The sequence below is a fragment of the Anomaloglossus baeobatrachus genome, chromosome 9 (genome assembly GCF_048569485.1).
Source record: "Anomaloglossus baeobatrachus isolate aAnoBae1 chromosome 9, aAnoBae1.hap1, whole genome shotgun sequence".
In the NCBI taxonomy this organism is placed as follows: domain Eukaryota; kingdom Metazoa; phylum Chordata; class Amphibia; order Anura; family Aromobatidae; genus Anomaloglossus; species Anomaloglossus baeobatrachus.
In genome coordinates, this window is record NC_134361.1 from 40,223,183 (window position 1) to 40,242,988 (window position 19,806).

Consider the following 19,806-nt stretch of genomic DNA (forward strand, 5'->3'; position numbering starts at 1 on the left):
TGCCATGACTAGTGCTGATGTGTTCATGAACACTGAGAATGGGGCTTTGATATAAATTCATTGTTCAACTCACTGTCGATGGGATTTCTGGAGATAGCTGAGTGCTGTAATGGACTATCTCCAACAGTCTCATATACAATTGGTAATAGCTCCATTCTAGCAGGGTATTCCATAGTCCTATTCTCAGTTCCGATGTAGGTCTCAATGGTCAGACCCTCAGCCATCAGCAAGTTATATACTACTGTCATGACTGTAGCTTGGCTTGTACAGGGTTAAGTCATGTGGGTGGGGTCTGTTCTGTTGTGCCTCATTCCAGGACTCAAGCTGCTTCATTATGGTGTGGAGACCTCCGGAGCGCTGCCAGAAATAGTTTCTGCTCTGCAGTGTATGCGACTGATCCTTGTGAGTTAGCCCTGATCCATCCCGCTACCCAGCTGACCTCTTTCTGACCTCCGTTTCCCTGTCTCCCTGACCCTGGTTGTGTTCTGTGTCTTGGTCTCCTCTCCCTCCTTTGTACTTACTTGCTCGCCCGGCCTCTGACCTCGGTAACGGGTCCTGACCATGGCTCTGCTTCCCCTTTTTGGCTTTGGATGCAACCCCTTGGCCACTGACTCTCGTGCTTCCACCTGTTTACGGCTTGCTTACTCCCCAATTCAGACGTTACTTCCTGGTTGAGACTTATTCCGGCGCACACGGGACGATCTATCGTGCGATCGCACGAGCAATCGTACCCGCCCCTGTCGTTTGTAAGTCACGGGCAATTAGTTGCCCGTGGCACACAAAGTCGTTTTCCCCCGTCACACGTACTTACCTGCTGAGCGACGTCGTCGCTGTGGGTGGCGAACATCCTCTTCCTGAAGGGGGAGGGACGTTCAGTGTCACAGCGACGTCACACAGCAGCCGGCCAATAGAAGCGGAGGGGCAGAGATGAGCGGGACGTAAACATCCCACCCATCTCCTTCCTTCCCATTGCCGGCAGGACGCAGCTAAGCTGTGTTTGTCGTTCCTGAGTGTCACATGGAGCGACGTGTGCTGCCTCGGGAACGATGAACAACCAGAGCACAGAAGGAGGAATGACATTTTGAAAATGAACGACGTGTCAACGAGCAACGATAAGGTGAGTATTTTTGCTCGTTCACAGTCATTCAGTGGTGTCACACGATAAGTGCCCGGCTGGAACCCCACACCCCCTCCCCAGGGGGTAGGTGGAGGCCGGCATGACGTGGCTAGGGGGGATAGGGTGAGGTGAGAAAGGGGTGGGGGTACAGGGACTGGTAGGGGATAATATAGTGAAGCTCAAGGGGGAAGAAGCCATTGCTGCGGTGGCAGCTGAAGAAATTGTCAGCAGCTTATACAGCACACAAAAAAAAAAAAAAAAAAAAGTTCAGTTATCTGCAGCTTACTTGTGAAGGTCCGCAGGTTCATGGAGGAGCTGCGGGAGGCAGCCCGGCGCCAACCTCCGGGCTGGTTAGAGGAGCAGTGGCGGCCAGTGCTGGCCGGCGGTGAGGCATCGGGCGCGTCTGCTCCCGCTAGGCCGCAGGCGTGGCCGGCTTGTAGTGGTCCACGGTCGCGGGAGGCTCCTGAGGCGGCCGCGGAGGTCTCCCCTGTGACCCGGGGGCGGCCATACTGCAGGTCCAGGCCTCCGGAGCGTCTCACTCCCGGTGGATCTGGGTAGGCACGGCCTGCTCACAGGCCTCGGCGGGAGTCGGGGCGGTTCGGTGCAGCGCCTGCGGGGCCTCAGCGGCAGCGGGGGAAGCCCCGTACGGGACCCTCTGGCGGTGGGGGAGGTGTCCAACCTTGGGAGCCCCCTCCACGCCGGGAGGAATTCCAGGCCGCGGCTGAGGTCGGCGGTGGTTAGTAGGCCTCAGCCCGTGAGGGGGGAGGGGCCTACTGCTGCCTGTCATCAGGAGGATCTGGAGGCTACGGCGGGCCGCGCTGGCGATGTCCCTGTCGGGCGGCCTGGCTTGACTGCGGAGGCGGCGGTGGATGGACGTCGGGATCCCTGGGCAGGAGGTCGGCGGGCCAGAGCAGGATGGCTCTGGGTCTCAGCGGCAGCCTGGTGGTCTGAAGCCAGGAGCAGCGGTGTGGGGGCCACCTGGATGGGGTTCAGGACGGACCGATCCGAGGTTACCTTCGCTGATCAGTCAGGTGGAGGATGACGGGCACGAGAGTTACACAGCGCCAGTGGCGGCGGCTGGACGGCAGGATTCCGGATTGGCAGCTGGTGGGATCACAGCTCCTGCGCAGCTCGGTGAGTATAGTTTTGTGTTTTTGTTTGTCTCCTTTTGCTGTTTATGTTCCGGGTAGTGTGGTGGGTCCGGGGGTGCTGCCATGGGGGGCTCAGGGACGGGCGGCTCCGCCGGGGTCAGTGGAGGTTGGGGGGTACAAAGGGAGTCCGAGCCCGTGTCGGTTTCGGTGCCGGCAAGAAAAGGCAAGGTCCGGATTCACTTGGTTGATAAGGCGAAGAATAGGTTGCAATTTTCTCTTTGCTGCTTTTAAAAAAAAACAAAAAAAAAAACAAACAATTACGATCAGCCTAAGACACAATTCGAGCCAGTGTGATAGGAGAGGAGACGCCGGACAATTGTTCGCACCTTTTGTTGCTATATGGGTTTCATTTGGGAAGCCTCTGGGTGCATGGGGGGCAGGCATGGTTGTGATATGACGGACAGTTTCATCAGAGGAAAGCTATTCGGCCGTCTATACGGTGGGGACAGGAGGATATTGGGCTCTGGTTGTGGTTTAGGGCACGGAAGAGGTACGGGCAATCCTTTCCAGGGGTGGCCGGGGGGCGGTATGGGTAACAGTCCGGCGGGGGAACCGGAGGTCAGTTGGTATCCCGTAACGCAGGACTTAACTGGCTTTTATGAGGACCAATGCATGTTTTGGGAGCTGTGGAGTTTAAGCACCACTGCTTGCACTGTAGTGGACCCATTCATGGGGCGGGGAAGTGTTTCCGGCGCAATAGGGTGAAAGGGGGGGCCTGGTAATTCGACAGGGGGAGACTCTGGTGAAGCTTCACGAGATGCTCCCTTAGCTAAATAGGTTCTCGAGGAGGGAGGAGGCAGAGTTACCAGCAAGGGGTTTTTGGATTTGGTTTTGTATTCCTTCGGGAGCGGGTCCGGGGCGGGGGCGTTTTTGTTTTAAGAACTTACAGTTGGAGAGCCAGCATCCGGAGGTGGTTCGGAAAAAGTTGTCAGGGGAGGTGTCGTTCGGGCATATGGCGGACCTTTTTTCGGCCCCCGACCTTCCGGCTTTGGTGGTTTTCTCCGCTGGGGGTGGTGCTGATGAGAGAGAGGATTAAGTTTCGGCTCCATCACCTCTTGTCTTATCCGTGGGGGATCAGTACATGATGGTATAGATCCTGAGTTTTGCTGGGTGGTTGATACGTCTTTCGATGAAGCAGCAGACTGGGTGCGGCGGTGTGGAAAAGGGGGCCCCTGATGGCTAAGATGGAGGTCGACGCGGCGTTTCGGCGGTTGCCAGTTCATCCGGATAGTGTGCGCTTGCTCGGCTGTTCTTGGGGGGGGGGGAGTTATTTTGTTGATAGATGCCTATCCATGGGATGCTCGTTGTCTTGTTATTGTTTGAGGGCTTAGTTCCTTTTTGGAGTGGGTGGTTAGGGAGTTTTCTGTTTTGCAGGCTGTTATTCCCTGTTTAGACGTTTTCTTGTGGCGGTCCGGGGGACTCTGTGGTTTGCCGGAATGTGCTTGCAACAATTGAGTGGGTGGCTTTGCGTTTTTGGGTCCCTTTGGCGCCGGAAAACGGAGGGTCCGGCGGCATGTATTTCCTTCCTTGGGATGGTTATTGATTCGGACAGGTGGGAGTTTGGTTACCGGTGGACAAGGTGGTGGCCCTCAGGGAGGAGGTGGCAAGGGCATTGAGGGTTGGATAACTCATCATGCGGGAGGTGCAATCGTTGCGGGGCAAATTCGATTTTACATTTCGGGGGGATGCCGATGCGGCGGAATTTTCACGGCGGCTTGGGATGGCCTCTGTGGGGGCGCTTGCACCTCACCATTTTTGTGCGGTTGTCGGTCGAGTTTGAGGCGGATTTGGAGGTTTTTTGGGGACAATTCCTGGGGGGGACTGCAATGGGCGGTCACTGTTGATGGAGCCTCTGGGGGTAATTTGGCTGGGGGTCAAGGCTTCGGGGCCTATTTTGGGGGCGAGTGGTGTGCGGAGTGAGGGCCGGAGGTGGGTGTTCTGCGGGTTTGGTGGAGCACTTAGCGCGGCGGAAAGATTTTTTCCGATTTTGACACCAGTTACGCTGTGGGGGGAGCGGTTTCGGAACGGTCGGGGGCGGTTTTGCTTGTGACAACATGGGGGTCGGTTTTGCAATTTATAAAGTTTCGGCTACCTCTCCCCCGGTGAGTAGAGTGTTGCGGAGATTAGTGTTGGCTTGTTTGTCCATCAATGCTAGTGTATCTGGGTCTCATGTGCCGGGGGTGCTGAATTCTATTGCTGACGCTCTCTCTCGTTTCCAGTGGGCCACTTCAGTGATTTGGCGCTGGGGGGCTATGGCCGTGGGATTATCGTGCCCTCTTGAACTATGGAGGGTGGGTTGAGGGCCGTTGGACATTGGATCAAGGGATCGTTGGCGGCGGAGACTGGACGGCTTATCAGCAGGCTTGGTTACAATGGGGGGACTGGTTTCAGTCGTTTGGTTGATTTGATAGGTGGGGGGATCAGGTAGGCATGTTGCTCTTGGGGTCAGGCGGTGGTCAGCATGGGGTTGGTCCCAGGAAAAAATGGGGGCGGATGGTGGCGGGGCCTGGCTTTTGGTTTCAGTTGAGAACAGGCTGGATTTGCCGGAAACTTGAATTGGTGCGATGGGCCTTGAAGGGGTTTCGCCGGGGGCGGCATAGTGTAGATAGGAGGAGGCCAGTGTCTCTTGCTTTGTTGGAGCGCTTGGGGGGCCCACTTGAGTGTTGGTGTGTCATTCGGTTTTGCGGTTATTTTGTTTCGTTGAGTTTTCCTTGCGTTCTTTGGAGCGCTTAAGATTAGGGAGTTGGTGGCGGTTAGTCGGCAAGGTCATGGGAGGATTCAGGCGGGAGACGTGCTTTTACTCGAGAATGGGGTGGAATTTTGGCTTCTGGGGCTAGGGACGGATCAAGCCGGCAGAGGACGGTGTGTGGTGCAGGGTATTGTGGCTGGGTCAGTAGTGTGTCCGGTAAGGTATTTAAAAAAAAAAAAAAAAAAATGGGGGTTGGGACCACGGGTTGATGGTCCGTTGCTTTGTCACGAGATGGTTTGTGTTATCAAATTATCAGTTTCGGGCAATTTTTCGGAGATGCATGGAGGGTTTTGGCCTGGATCCTGGTTGTTACGCGCCTCATTCTTTTAGGATTGGAGTGGGAACGGAGGCGGCTGGGTGCGGTTTGAGTCCCTAGGTGGTATGGAGGATAGGTCGGTGGCATCTAGGCGATATTTGAGTTACGTGTGCCTTTAGTATTGTTTACATGGGGGGAGCTGTGGGAGCTGTTTGGTTATGTCATGGTACTGTGAGGTTTTGCTGTCTTCTTTGCAGGCGACCTGGCTTATTTGGTCTGGATATGGGGCCACGCCGTTGTGCACTGGGCAGTGATCCAGGTGAGCATTCGTTTGGAGGGACGTCAGCTGAGCTTTGCTCGAAGGGCGGTGTAATCAGGTGGTTGGGTTTCCGGGGCATGCGGAGGATGCGGGTGCTGCCCAAGGTGCACAAGGCGATGCGGCTGGATCGGGCGCCAGATATTCTGGCTTGTATGTTGGGGGAAATGATGTGGGGATGGTGGCGAGCCAGGATATGATAAGGGATGTAAAACATGATTTACTTCGGCTGTGGGTCTCTGTGCCAGGATTTTGGACGGCTGGTCAGACATGGTCCCAAGACGGACGGGGCGTAGGGCCCTGTCTGACTAAAACTGATTAAGACCCGTATAATATCAATCGGGTAATTTCAGCTTTGGGCGAGGAATGGGGATGTGGCGCTTCGTCACTTTGGTTTGGAGGCGGTGGACAAGGATTACCGGTGGGCGGAGGGGGTCCACCTGAATGCAGTAGGAACGGATTTATGGTCTTTGGGGATTCAGAAGGGTTTTGAGTGGGCCATGGCATTGTCAAGTGAGGGAGGGGGGTCTCGAGCGTTTGAGGGGGTCAAAGCGCTCTCGTTGTGGCGGTTGGGGTGGGGTCCTCGAAGTTGGTGAAAATTGGATTGGGGGTCCCAATGGAGGTGGAACCCCCTTTAATTTACTGGTTTGGGGAGTGGTCTGGTGATCATGGGGGAACGTCGGCTTGGTGGTGCTGGTTCCCGTGTTTGGTGGTTTAACCCTTCCCCCTCATATTTGTTTTGGTGCTCCCGAGTTGGTGGTTGCGGCTGGGAGTAATGGGGGTTTAGGGGGAAGGTAAGATTGGAGTATTGGGTGATCACCAGACTGTTTTGAGCTTCGAGGACCACAACCCCCTTTTTTCTATAATGTTATTGTAAGTTATGTTTAAATAAAGGCTGCTGTGGCCATTTCATCCATTTATGTGTCTGTGGTTATTTTAATAAGGGGTTTAAACTATTGGGGGTGGAAGTTTGGTAGCAGTATAGAGGGGCACCCAGACTCCACTATGCCAACGTCAAGTGCCCGGCTGGAACCCCACACCCCCTCCCCAGGGGGTAGGTGGAGGCCGGCATGACGTGGCTAGGGGGGATAGGGTGAGGTGAGAAAGGGGTGGGGGTACAGGGACTGGTAGGGGATAATATAGTGAAGCTCAAGGGGGAAGAAGCCATTGCTGCGGTGGCAGCTGAAGAAATTGTCCCGCCCACCCTCCCTTAATTTTTGTTTCGGGTCATAGTGGCTGTGGCGGTTGGGGTGGGGTCCTCGAAGTTGGTGAAAATTGGATTGGGGGTCCCAATGGAGGTGGAACCCCCTTTAATTTACTGGTTTGGGGAGTGGTCTGGTGATCATGGGGGAACGTCGGCTTGGTGGTGCTGGTTCCCGTGTTTGGTGGTTTAACCCTTCCCCCTCATATTTGTTTTGGTGCTCCCGAGTTGGTGGTTGCGGCTGGGAGTAATGGGGGTTTAGGGGGAAGGTAAGATTGGAGTATTGGGTGATCACCAGACTGTTTTGAGCTTCGAGGACCACAACCCCCTTTTTTCTATAATGTTATTGTAAGTTATGTTTAAATAAAGGCTGCTGTGGCCATTTCATCCATTTATGTGTCTGTGGTTATTTTAATAAGGGGTTTAAACTATTGGGGGTGGAAGTTTGGTAGCAGTATAGAGGGGCACCCAGACTCCACTATGCCAACGTCATGTCTAACGATGCCGGATGTGCGTCACTAACGACATGACCCCGACGACATATCGCCCGATATATCGTACCGTGTGATGCCGGCATTAAGCTTTCTGACTACCCTTTTTCTGGTGCATGTGCCCCCTATGTGGGAGTTAGTCTAACTGCTCTTTGAAGTTTAATCTCCATTTTGCTTCTGTGCCCCCTGGTGGAAGCCTGACAACTGCCCTATAAATAGGTGATAACTTGCCAAGTTGGAACCAGCCCTTTATGTTCCATCAGTTTTGCTAAGGACCCTAATTTCTTATGATACCAAGATAACACTACATTACAAAATGCTCATACAATCCTTGACAGGCTACAATACATATGATAAAACATATAATATATACATCTCCCAGTAGAGTATCACAAAATAAGGTTTTCTTTCCAGAGTTGGTATTCCTGTAATACACAGCTCAGGATTTGGTAAATGAGGGAAGTAGAGGAAGAACACATTTCTTCGGTGACATTTGGCCAATCTACCTATAATCTTAATGAATTTAGTCTTGACTGATCCTCCTCCTGAAATGTTTCTCGAGGATGTAACATCCCTTAAATGTATAATGCTATACATTATCTTTACAGGAAAAGGACAATCCTAATTTTGACAGGATTAACATGGTCTTTACCATACTCAACTTGTTCTTTGCTGGGACAGAAACAGTCAGCACCACTCTAAGACATGGATTAATGATACTTATGAAGTACCCGGAAATACAAGGTCAGTATATAACCCGTATTTCACTTTAGAAAATAACTTTTTGTTATAAAGATACCTTCCAGATGCTTTCATCCCAAAAGATTAGTAGAAAAGGACAGAAAGCAAGTGTAAAAAAATTTTAATATAGAGCTTCAACTGGGGAAATGACCTACTGCATGGTGTTCATGAAGATTAATGGACTCTCCAACTCTCGTCCCATCAGGTTTCTGTTGTCTATGTTTTACATATATTACAGGAAAAGTTCCAGACATATACATTAAACAGACACTCTGAAAAACTATTGAAAACATGCCAATGCTTCAGGGTTTTTATTATTATTATTATTATTATTATAGCGTTATTTATTCCATGGCGTTTTACATGTGAAAAGGGGAGTAGAGAAGGAGATCTTGTGAGGATTGATGGTTACGTGCAGGTAGGTACCGGATGACTAGGTCACAGATGTATGGAGGAGACAGGTTGTGGATGGGTTTGTATGTCATGTCTAAAATTTTGAATTGGAGTCATTGGGCAATGGGAAGCCAGTGAAGGGATTTGCAGAGTGGAAAGGACAGGTAGTGGGAGTGGGTGGACAGATGGACTAGTCGGGCAGCATAGTTTAAAATAAATTATAGAGGTGCAAGACTGTTAGAAGGTAGGCCATGCCACAGAGCAGGGGTTGCAATAGTCCAGGCAGGAGGTAATAAGGGCATGCACTAGGGTTTTTGCAGCTCTTGGTTAATGAATGTATGAATCAGGGAAATGTTTTTGAGTTGGAGGCGGCAGGAGGTGAAGAGGGCTTGGATGTGTGGCTTGAAGTAGGGAGTAGAGTCAAGAATTACTCGCAGGTAGCGAGCACCTGGGACTGGGGCTTATAGATATGCATGATGGATGCTATACAGTAGCATCCATCACCCAATCTCCCTTGCTAATATATATATATATATATATATATATATATATATACTTATTTTTGACCCTTACAAGGTTGACTATTGCAGTCTATTATGCTATGCTATTCAATAAGTGTTTTCTGGCATTGGCCAGATACAGACCAATTCGGCACCATTTTGGCTTCTGTGTGACAAAGGACCTCAATTGACATTGGAGTTTTCTAGGTGTGAAGAACGTGATATGAACAGGACGTCAGTCTATATCCACACCTTTTTGGATCCTTGAACCAGATATATATCAAGAGTATTTCCCAGGATACATCACTGACAGATGACTTCAATATATACCCCCTGTCTAGCCTCACAAAAGCATACCTCGCTGTTACGGTTGCTGTGGCTCTGGAGACTATGTCCGGATTTCTTACTACTGCACATGTGCAAGCGCTGGAGACTAAGTCCTATCTTGGAGCCATTGCACATGTGCGAGTGACATCATCGCTGACACGAGGTCACATGTCTCTGACACCTTCTATGCCAATTGGTCGCTGGTCATGTGCTTGTGACGCTTTGCTCGGTGATAGGTCAGCGTGACGTCATTGCTGTCATTCTGGCAGCGGATTGGCTCTCGTGTCCTCCATCTTGGATGAGGCACAGAGTCTATATAAGACCCTGATGCACGCCGCCCGGCGCTCAGTCCTCTTGGTTCATGCATGAGGGTAGACGCCCTGTGCACATCCCTCTAGGCATCTCTCTGTCTATGTTAGGTGAGCGCTACCGGCAGGGTAGCGTTCTTATACCTTACAGCTTCGGCTGCAGTCCGTATCCTTACCTCTTAGTGGAGCGGACATAGGCAGGTGCCTGAGGCACATGGTCCGGCTGGGCCTTGTGATTCTACTCGTAGGTGGACATTGCCGCTAGGGTAACGTTCCTTATACTGCGTCTGGCAGTTGTTCGTATCCTCGCACACTAGGGGAGCGAACAGAGGTAGGAGCTTTGTGCGGCTTATGCTGCTGTCCGTCTCTTTTGCACCACTAGAAGAGCGGACCTAGGCAGGTGCCATATCTAGTGGTTCGTGTCCTCGCACACTAGTGGAGCGAACGCAGGTAGGAGCTTTGTGCGGCTTACGCTGCTGTCCGTCTCCTGGCACCACTAGAGGAACGGACCTAGGTAGATGCCATTTTACACTCACTGCTTTTGTCTCTGTGATCTTTAACAGAGACCATTCCACACACCCTCCAAGTAAGGGAGGAATTGCTTTATTTTCTAATTATATTCCTCTGTGAGTTTAACAGAGGTTTTGCACTCTGCACTTGTGCTATTATTTTTTACACTGGCACACTTATATACCCCTTATCCTCTGCCATAGTCTGCAGCAGAGTCTTTGCACGGTGGACCCTGACTGTCTGACATTCCTTTAGGTTTTATTATCAGACAGCCCCCGTAACAATCGCCCACTGGCCTGAGTATTGAAAAAAATGCACACCATATTGTACTCTTTGTAGTCACCCTCTTTTTTAACAAATAAATGAGGGGCCTGAACCTGTGAACACCTTTCTTGAATCCTAATGTCTATCATATGGAATTCAAAAAAGAGTTTTGAGGGCTTGATGCATAGTGGACACCGGTCTGTGGAACTTGAACCAAGGCCTTAAAATCCGGTGAGTTTTTTGAGCTTCAGACTCACTCCTTCTACCTGCCAACATACAGCTAAATAACTTGGAGTTTTTTAAAGAATTTCCTACATATGGAAGTTGTTCTCCTGTTCCACTGCCTTTACTTTTCTTTTTTCAATGGTCCACTGGGCTTACAGTGTGCTGGGGTATGCGACAGAGCAGTAAGGGACACGAGACCGATGAACAATCCAAGAAGATTTAATGAGGCAGGGAGCATAAAATATCCAATATCCAAATGGTTCTTTAGAGTCCACACAAAGGAAACAGATCTGGGGCAATCCGACGCCAAGGAGAATGCAACAGTCCTCAGATGCGCTCCCTAAATCCAGCAGTGTGGCAGCTGATCCTCAATGTCCAATCGTCCATGTACGGGCAAAAAGGAGCTGGCCTCAGCACAGGTCCTCGCCCTTCACCCAACAAAGCATAACTAAACTAAAAAACATGTGGCTGAATCTCCCACCTCTCCTTAGATCCACCCCCTTAACATTTGCTACTTGTAGCTACTAGTTAGAAAGAAGTTTCTAGACACAGTCTCCAGAGATTGTGTACTCGGGAAACCCCCTGGTGAAGAGAAAAATATATATGCAACCCCCACCAAATCAAGGACAATAGCTACTGCTGAAGCCTGATTGCAATATGATACAGGCTGGGGGGATATAATGTTACATACAGTATACCAACATCTACCATACCATTAAAGGGCAAAGAAACACTGCTACGTATTCTTCTGGCTTAAATGTAATTTCACCACTGCAGTCAATCAACAGACATGTCACATTCCCCAAGGAACGAGAAGACTTTGTAGGAGACTTGGACAGTGACAGCGGTGCAGAGAATTTAATGTCCAGTTCGAATCTGTATTCTGTTGTTTTAAGACTGTAATGGAATCAACAATTCAGACTGCATCATTAATGTAGAAATGGATTTGAATATTGCTTCAGCAATTGCCCACAAGGGGGCAGTGTCAGACTGTGCAATCACAAACACAGAGGTCTTGGAGGAATCACCCTGTGAAAGTGGTTTCTGACATTCCTGGTCTGCAGGACTTTGTTTGCACCAAGGATCTAACTGGACTGAAGAGCATCGCACCCTGAGTGCAAGTGCAGGGGGCTGTGACTTCCCTTCTTCTGCTCGGTGTGCCCCGGGACTAAAAGACTGACTAAAATCTGTTACCAGCGGGGGAAGATCAAAGGAAAAGACCGAGGAGCTGCATCCCTTCAGCGCTGCACCGGGACCCATCATCGTGAGACTCCAGGCCTGCGACGTGGGAGCGGCATCTTTTTCCGGGATAGACTGGTACGTGATTGTAGGGAAAGTTAGGGAAAGTTGCCGCCATTTCTTTGTTGTTTTTTTCCTTTCTTCTTGCTACGTACCCGGAAGGAGTGAAAATCCGGGGACTCCACTATACTCATGTGCGCAGATAGTTCGGTTGATTGTATTATAAATATGTTTCCTAGTAAAGAAATGTTACTACCGGTAAAATCTGAGTATGGGGATTTTGTTGGAATAGAGCATACACACACACCCGCGGCCCAACCACCGGTCGCTTCATGCCAGTACTTGGGCCCCTTCTTGGTAAACAACACCAGATTCAGGTCTTTCAAGATGTTCATCCCAATAATCCTGGGCGTTTCTGATCCAAAGCCTTCCCTGACCACGATTATCCCTCTCTTCCCGAGATCTTGGCCACAGATTTCGGTGTTCATCCAGGCAACTCCCGTCACCGGAATGGGTAGATTATTGGCTGCTTTGATCTTGATGGCGGTATCAGGGTCATAGGCAACCCGCGGCTTCAGACATTCTTCATAGAACTGCTCGGAGATGGTGGATACCTGAGACCCAGTATCCATTAACCCTTGTACGGCGATCCCTTCCAGTAATACTTCCAGGGTGGGGCCATTTGATGCAAGTTTGTTCCGTGGCTGGCTCTGTTTTCCTACACCCTTCTCTTTGGCCGCCCCGGAAAAGGGGTCCATGACCTGAACCTATTCCGCCCTGGAGATGATGTCTGCCATAACTACCCCTCCTGGCTAAATGCTCACCGACAGAAGATGGAAACTGTACACCGGCTAGTGAGCCAACAAATCCGGGGCCAGATACATGCTGACCCACTCCCCGTGCAAGAGCAGCCCTTGAAGTTGGGACAGCTAGTTCTGCTACGTATCAAGAAGCCCCAAGGGAAACTTCGAGCCAAGTGGGAGACTGAGGTCTACCGGGTGATCGAACGCCCCTACCCCAACGGGCATGTATACCGAGTGCGGGGTGAAGACAGTTGCAGCATCCGCACTGTGCACCGAAATATGTTGCGTCCCTGCCGATCCCAGCCTGACTCCCCTACCACAGTACCCGGAGGGGGTGACGCTACCAACACGACTGACGTCACGGACGTTTCCTAGCATAGTGATCACGTTGACTCTGAGACCGGTGACCCACCTACACAACCCAGTTCTTCCCCCGGAGTGCTGACTGAAGTGGGGCGTAAAGACAGTGACAGGGAGGGGAACAACCGACCCTTGAGACGCACTGAACGCACCACTGCTGGGATCCCGCCCGGGCGGTCTTACAGGGACCAGTATGTATGGCCCACTTCTCAACCAACCCCTGTGACATCTGCAGTCATCGCTGCCTGGGAACCGACGGTAGTTGACAGGGACTGCCAACCTTTAAGTGGGGGGGTATGTAATGGAATCAACAATTTAGACTGCATCATTAATGTAGAAATGGATTTGAATATTGCTTCAGCAATTGCCCACAAGGGGGCAGTGTCAGACTGTGCAATCACAAACACAGAGGTGGGAAATCCCCTACTGCAGCTTGTGTGTTCAAACCAGGAAGAAAAAGTGCGGGAAGGTTGTTCAGCTGCAGAGCTCAGCCAGAGGGGAGCTGCGTGTGGTCTTCCTGAACAGAGGGCTCTTTTGCCACCGGAGTCTTGGAGGAATCACCCTGTGAAAGTGGTTTCTGCCATTCCCGGTCTGCAGGACTTTGTTTGCACCAAGGATCTAACTGGACTGCAGAGCATCGCACCCTGAGTGCAAGTGCAGGGGGCTGTGACTACCCTTCTTCTGCTCGGTGTGCCCCGGGACTAAAAGACTGACTAAAATCTGTTACCAGCGGGGGAAGATCAAAGGAAAAGACCGAGGAGCTGCATCCCTTCAGCGCTGCACCGGGACCCATCATCGTGAGACTCCAGGCCTGCGACGTGGGAGCGGCATCTTTTTCCGGGATAGACTGGTACGTGATTATAGGGAAAGTTAGGGAAAGTTGCCACCATTTCTTTGTTGTCTTTTTCCTTTCTTCTTGCTGCGTACCTGGAAGGAGTGAAAATCCGGGGACTCCACTATACTCATGTGCGCAGAAAGTTCGGTTGATTGTATTATAAATATGTTTCCTAGTAAAGAAATGTTACTACCGGTAAAATCTGAGTATGGGGATTTTGTTGGAATAGAGCATACACACACACCTGCGGCCCCACCACCGGTCGCTTCAAGACCACCATTAATCCTTTTTCAAAGTAAAAAAAAAGTTGGACAACCCCTATACCAAATATTCCCTTCTATACACTTTCGACATGGCTAGAAAACTAATAGATATCCTGGACCACTTACAATAAACATCGGCCTTATCTAGAATCTTGAAAAGTGTATTACACTTTGTATTACACTTTGTACCGGTAGTACTATGCGAGGTGCAGAGAATGCAATAACATCCAAGCCCTGGGTCCCAAATTTGGAGACCAGAATTGTATATGACAGATCGCAGGTGGAAACACCGATACTGATTTTAAACTGGCATCCAAGAGCTTTGATATCACATATTATATAGGATTATATTTCCTTTCTTTTTACATTTATATATTATACACTGTTTCTATAGAAATCTACGTTTTCTTCATTTGTAGCTTCAGCTAATTTTTGTTAGTTCCCTCCGAATATTATTTCCCTAGATAAACTACATCAAGAAATAGCCCGTGTGATTGGTGACAGCCGAGTCCCAAATATTGAGGATCGCAGCAAAATGCCCTATACGGATGCTGTAATACATGAGATCCAGAGATTCAGTGATATTCTCCCTCTGAATGTTCCTCACGCAACAACAAGAGATGTTACCTTCAAGGGATACACGATTCCTAAGGTAGGATAATGATATGATGCATAACTAGTACTAAGATTAGTTATTGAGGGTTCAGTCCATGATCATGGCTTTCAAGCCTAGAGTCCAGAAATACATGGTATCAGTTGCAAGATATTGGTAGTACGGTGAGGCATCAATTTTTCTATATAGTGACTTATCAGAGGTAATGTTTGTCTTTGTGAGACCAACAACTTGTGTACCATGTCATATGGGCCAGGTAATGCCCCCCGGAGCTTGCCTCCAGAAGGAAGTGTCCTACAACATCTAACATAAAGCTAATACCGCATCTCACCATAAGCAGATCATGCAGTTAAACATGGTGGTGGTATTATGATGTGTGGGGGTCTTTTCTTCTGTAGAGCTGGGACAATTTGTATTTTTAAAGAAACCATCATCCGGCTATGGAATTTTTACCATAACAGATTTCATCCCTTGTGTTTTCTAGGGCACAGATGTCTATCCTTTGTTGTGCTCGGTTCTCCAAGACCCTACAAAACTAGCTTGCCCCACCAAGTTTGATCCTAACAATTTCTTAGACGACAAAGGATGTTTTAAGAAAAATGAGGCCTACATGCCATTCTCTGCAGGTATAAATTGGGTTAACCCATGCCAAACTTATGAGTGATGAGATGTTTGATTGAAGCAATTTTTAGTGGAATGCAGTCAACTAAGTATATAATATGCAGCTAACAAATTTTTCTCTTATTAGGGAAGCGGGTTTGTCTTGGAGAAGGTTTGGCCAGGATGGAATTATTCATTTTCTTTACAACCATCTTACAGCACTTCAACTTAACATCAAAGACAACCTTCACAGAAGAAGACATCAGGCCGGTGATGACCGGTTTTGCAAATATTCCCAAATTTTATCAGATGTCATTCGTCCCTCGAGTTTAATTTTGTCCACAGATGATATATAAATGGAGTCACAGAAGAAAAACCCACAAATAATATCTTTTGGATAGTATTTAAAAAGAATTTTTTGTGTGTAGTATAACATGGGCAACAAATAATGCTTGATGGTTTGGTCTTACTTAGGGCGGCTTTGCACGTTGCGACATCGCACGTGCGATGTTGATGGGGTCAAATCGAAAGTGACGCACATCCGGCGTCGCAGTCGATATCGCAACGTGTAAAACCTTTTTGATACGATGAACGAGCGCAAAGCGCCGTTATCGTATCATCGCTGCAGCCTCCGACATTTCCATAATGCCGGTGCAGCGACAGGTGCGATGTTGTTCCTCGCTCCTGCGGCAGCACACATCGCTGTGTGTGAAGCCGCAGGAGCGAGGATCATCACCTACCTGCCTCCCGGCTGCAATGAGAAGGACGGAGGTGGGCGGGATGTTTACATCCTGCTCATCTCCGCCCCTCCGCTTCAATTGGCCGCCTGCCGTGTGACGTCGCTGTGACGCCACACGACCCACCCCCTTAGGAAGGAGGCGGGTCGCCGGCCAAAGGGACGTCGCACGGCAGGTATGTGCGTGTGAAGCTGCCGTAGCGATAATAATCGCTACGGCAGCTTTCACTAGATATCGCACGTGCGATGGGGGCGGGACTATCGCTGCAGCATCGGTAACACATTGTTACCGATGTCGCAGCGTGCAAAGCCCGCCTTATTCAGAAAGTCAATGTATTTTCAGGAAAGCTAAATACATATTTTTTTGGTCTATAATCAGTACTTATTGATTATTTTGATTCTAGTAAGGTGTACAAACTCTACTATACAAAAATGTGCTTAAAAGCAGCAGCTGAAAAGTCTCTTTACTTAAAAAAGTTTTCCAAGAAATCAATATTAATCATCAATATCAAATTGTGGGTCAGACGCCCTTCGCACCCAACGATCGGCGGTTATAACCAATATAAAACATGGAAATTATTTTATATTTTAACAGTGTTCTTTTATGTACAATGTTTACATCCAACTGTTGGGATACAATAGCTCATTGGTGAAGTGTCGGGAGTCTATCTGCCACGATCTGATTTTAATGGTCCACCTCCTACCAAAAATCTTCAATATTGATGTAATGGAAAACCCCATTAAAAGATATTCTAGCCAAAATAACTTATCATTATCACTTATCACCTCTACACTGTCAAGTTAACAAATGCTCTAAGTAGCACCGACGTCCCTACAGGGATGCCGACTAAAGGTGGCTTTACACGCTACGAGATCGCTAAAGCGATCTCGTTGGGGTCACGGAATTTGTGTCGCACATCCAGGCGCTTTAGCGATGTCGTTGCGTGTGACACCTATGAGCGATTTTGAATTGTTGCAAAAACGTTCAAAATCGCTCATCGGTGACATGGGGGTCCCTTCCCAAATATCGTTTGCTGCTGCAGTAACGATGTTGTTTGTCATTCCTGCGGCAGCACACATCGCTATGTGTGACGCCGCTGGAGCAACATACATCTCCTTACCTGCGTCCACCGGAAAAGGAGGAAGGAAGGAGGTGGGCGGCATGTTCTGGCCGCTCATCTCCCCCCCTCCTTTTCTATTGGGCGGTTCAGTGATGCTGCTGTGGCATCGCTGTGACGCTGAACGAACCGCCCCCTTAGAAAGGAGGCGGTTTGCCGGCCAGAGGGACGTCGCTGCACAGGCATGTGCATGTGATGCTGCCGTAGCGATAATGTTCGATACGGCAGCGATCACCACATATCGTTACAACGACAGGGGCGGGTACTATCGCGCTCGACAACGCTAGCAATTGCTAGCGATGTCGTAGCGTGTAAAGCGGCCCTTACTCATCACCCCAACTAGGTCCTGTTCTCACCTTCTGCCCTGAGGCCTTCAATGTGCTCTCCTGCCTTCCTCCACTCCTGGGCCCTGTACATGCTGCATAGGGTTCCCGTAAATGCACCTAAGATGCACATGCGCACACCAGCTCTCCTCTTAAAGGGCTGGCATGCTATTTCCAGGAAAGGCCTCTCAGCCTATCTATTTAAGGCACCCTCCCATTAGGGGAAGTGCCTGCGCAACACGTTGAGTTAGTCAGAGTCCTGTCTGTCTAGCTAGCTGTCAGGTCCGTTACCCCAGTGTCCTCCTGTACCCGAGTCTGCCTTCCCATACCTATCTATCCCTGACATGCTCACCATTCCTGTCTGTACAAACTTGCCTGTCCGCTCTGGTCATCTCACCTGTACTTGTCTGCATCTGTGTCCATACCCAAGTCTCCTGTCCTAGGGGTCAGCTGCCACAGTCCCGGTCACTGCCCTGGGAATAGAAACTGGCGTCCGCCTGGTGGTGGGTGCTTATTTAAGCTCCTACCACTAAGGGGTAAGCCCAGGTCCACCCTGTGGTCTAGTGGGTCCACTAATTCCGCTTGCTGTCCCTACATCGGCTGTGAGCGTTACATTCTATTAGTGGGGGTTACCCTGTTCTGGTGATTTGTGGGACGTTCAGTAGTTGGACCTCCACTCAATAAGCATTTAAAACCTAGTATAGATAGTCAAATGTGGTTGTATTCTTCACTGTAAAGTGCACATTATTCATAGGTATTCTATTCATGTAAGTTATATGGCCATAGGTACTGCACATGGTAGATGGTAGTTTGCCATGTTCACTATATGAATAAGGGCTTTAGTTAGGCAAGGAGCCTAGTATCTTGCTAGACTAGAGCCCACATTACTTTTTGGCATTCTTGTTGAAAAAGGAAAAACTTCTTGAACTTCTTGAATAATGGAGGATGGTAAGAGTTTAGTGAGCGGCGCCGGTGACGGACGTTACTGGGAAGACAATGATCCTTGGCTTCTTGAATAATTAGAAAATGTGCACAATTTTTCTCAAACATTTTCTACAAACCAGGACTTCTGGCAAGTTTGTGATGGAGTTCTGGTACACATTTAGGGGATAGAAAGGAAAGAGAAACGGAATCAAGTATGTAAAGGAAGAAGAACCAAGTAGGTCAAGATTAAAAAGAGCCTTGGTTATTAATAAAAGAAGAATTCAACTTCATGCAGTGAGGACGGAAAACCCTCAAAACTGGCAAGAGATAAAGTTGGCAAGAATGTCTTTCTACAACTAGGAAAACAAGAAAACACACAAATAATAGCTCGTATGACCAGTTGCTATGCGCTACAACTATGACTTGCCCTGGGCCTACTAATCAATTTGATTGCATTGTGAACCTGTATGAATTTATCATATATAACCAAAAAAAGAAAAATTAACACTTGTTGAGCCCAGGATATTTTTATATCATTATCCATCTTTTTAATTATGTTTTGCTTGTATGTCTAATGAAGAATAAAGAATTTAATGTTTCATAAGAATTTGGGTCATTTGAATTTTTTGGAAGTTCTGGTATCTGATGACCCTCAAAAGTGTCGGAAATTTGGAAATTAATCAAAGGAGGTGTCTTCAGGTAGGAGGATGGTTGCAACATTTACATTCATGAGTAATTCCGTACCTACCACTGACCAGACCAGATGCAGCCTCGTTATGAGAATGTTCTCAGAACAAAGGTCCATAGGAATCAATGGGCATTGTGAGACATTACTCCATTGGAGTAAGTCAGACCTTCCAGGATTTCATATTTCTTTTTAAATTTGTGAACAAGGGAGTGTTTATTCACCAATTTCCTTACTTTGGAATGTTGAGGATTTTTTTAATTCAATGGTGAATGAGGGAGTGAGGGGGAAAAACATTTTTTCCTGCGTGTGTATTTTTTTAATTCTATTACTACCAGATTAGAAATGGGGGTGTCTGATAGTCACCTCCCCATTACTAATCCATGACCTTGATGCCAGCTATCAATTCCCAGCTCACATCGACCCCAAAAGTATTACCTCGATTGCTACCAAACCAGAGCAATCGGGAAGCGCAGGGTAAAGAGCCAGAATTAGTGCAGCTAATGGATACGCCACTTTTGGAGTGGCTACAGACTGCTATATTTAGGCTGGGAGGGGCCAAATAACCATGGACCTACTCAGCCTGATAATATCAGTCACAGCTGTCTGCTTTACCTTGGCTACTTATCAAAAGTAGGGCAGTGTTCACACTGGGTTTTTTTAATTATTCACTTAAATAATTAAAAAAAAAAACAAAATTTGCTTGGAGTCCCTCTATTTTTCATAACTGTCAGGACACCAGCAGGGGGAGCTGGAGT

General features: G+C 48.8%; 1 protein-coding gene across 1 annotated transcript in view; it reads left to right on the plus strand.

Moving 5' to 3' along the window:
- The window catches only part of LOC142251109 (cytochrome P450 2G1-like), a 44,585-nt gene extending 25,651 nt beyond the window's left edge, over window positions 1–18,934 (plus strand). The window contains exons 6-9 of the mRNA XM_075323624.1: window positions 7,890–8,025; window positions 14,514–14,701; window positions 15,147–15,288; window positions 15,411–18,934. Coding sequence (XP_075179739.1) covers window positions 7,890–8,025; window positions 14,514–14,701; window positions 15,147–15,288; window positions 15,411–15,595 — 651 coding nt within the window. The 3' untranslated portion in view covers window positions 15,596–18,934. The remainder of the gene's footprint in view (window positions 1–7,889; window positions 8,026–14,513; window positions 14,702–15,146; window positions 15,289–15,410) is intronic.
- The last annotated feature ends 872 nt before the right edge of the window (window positions 18,935–19,806 follow it).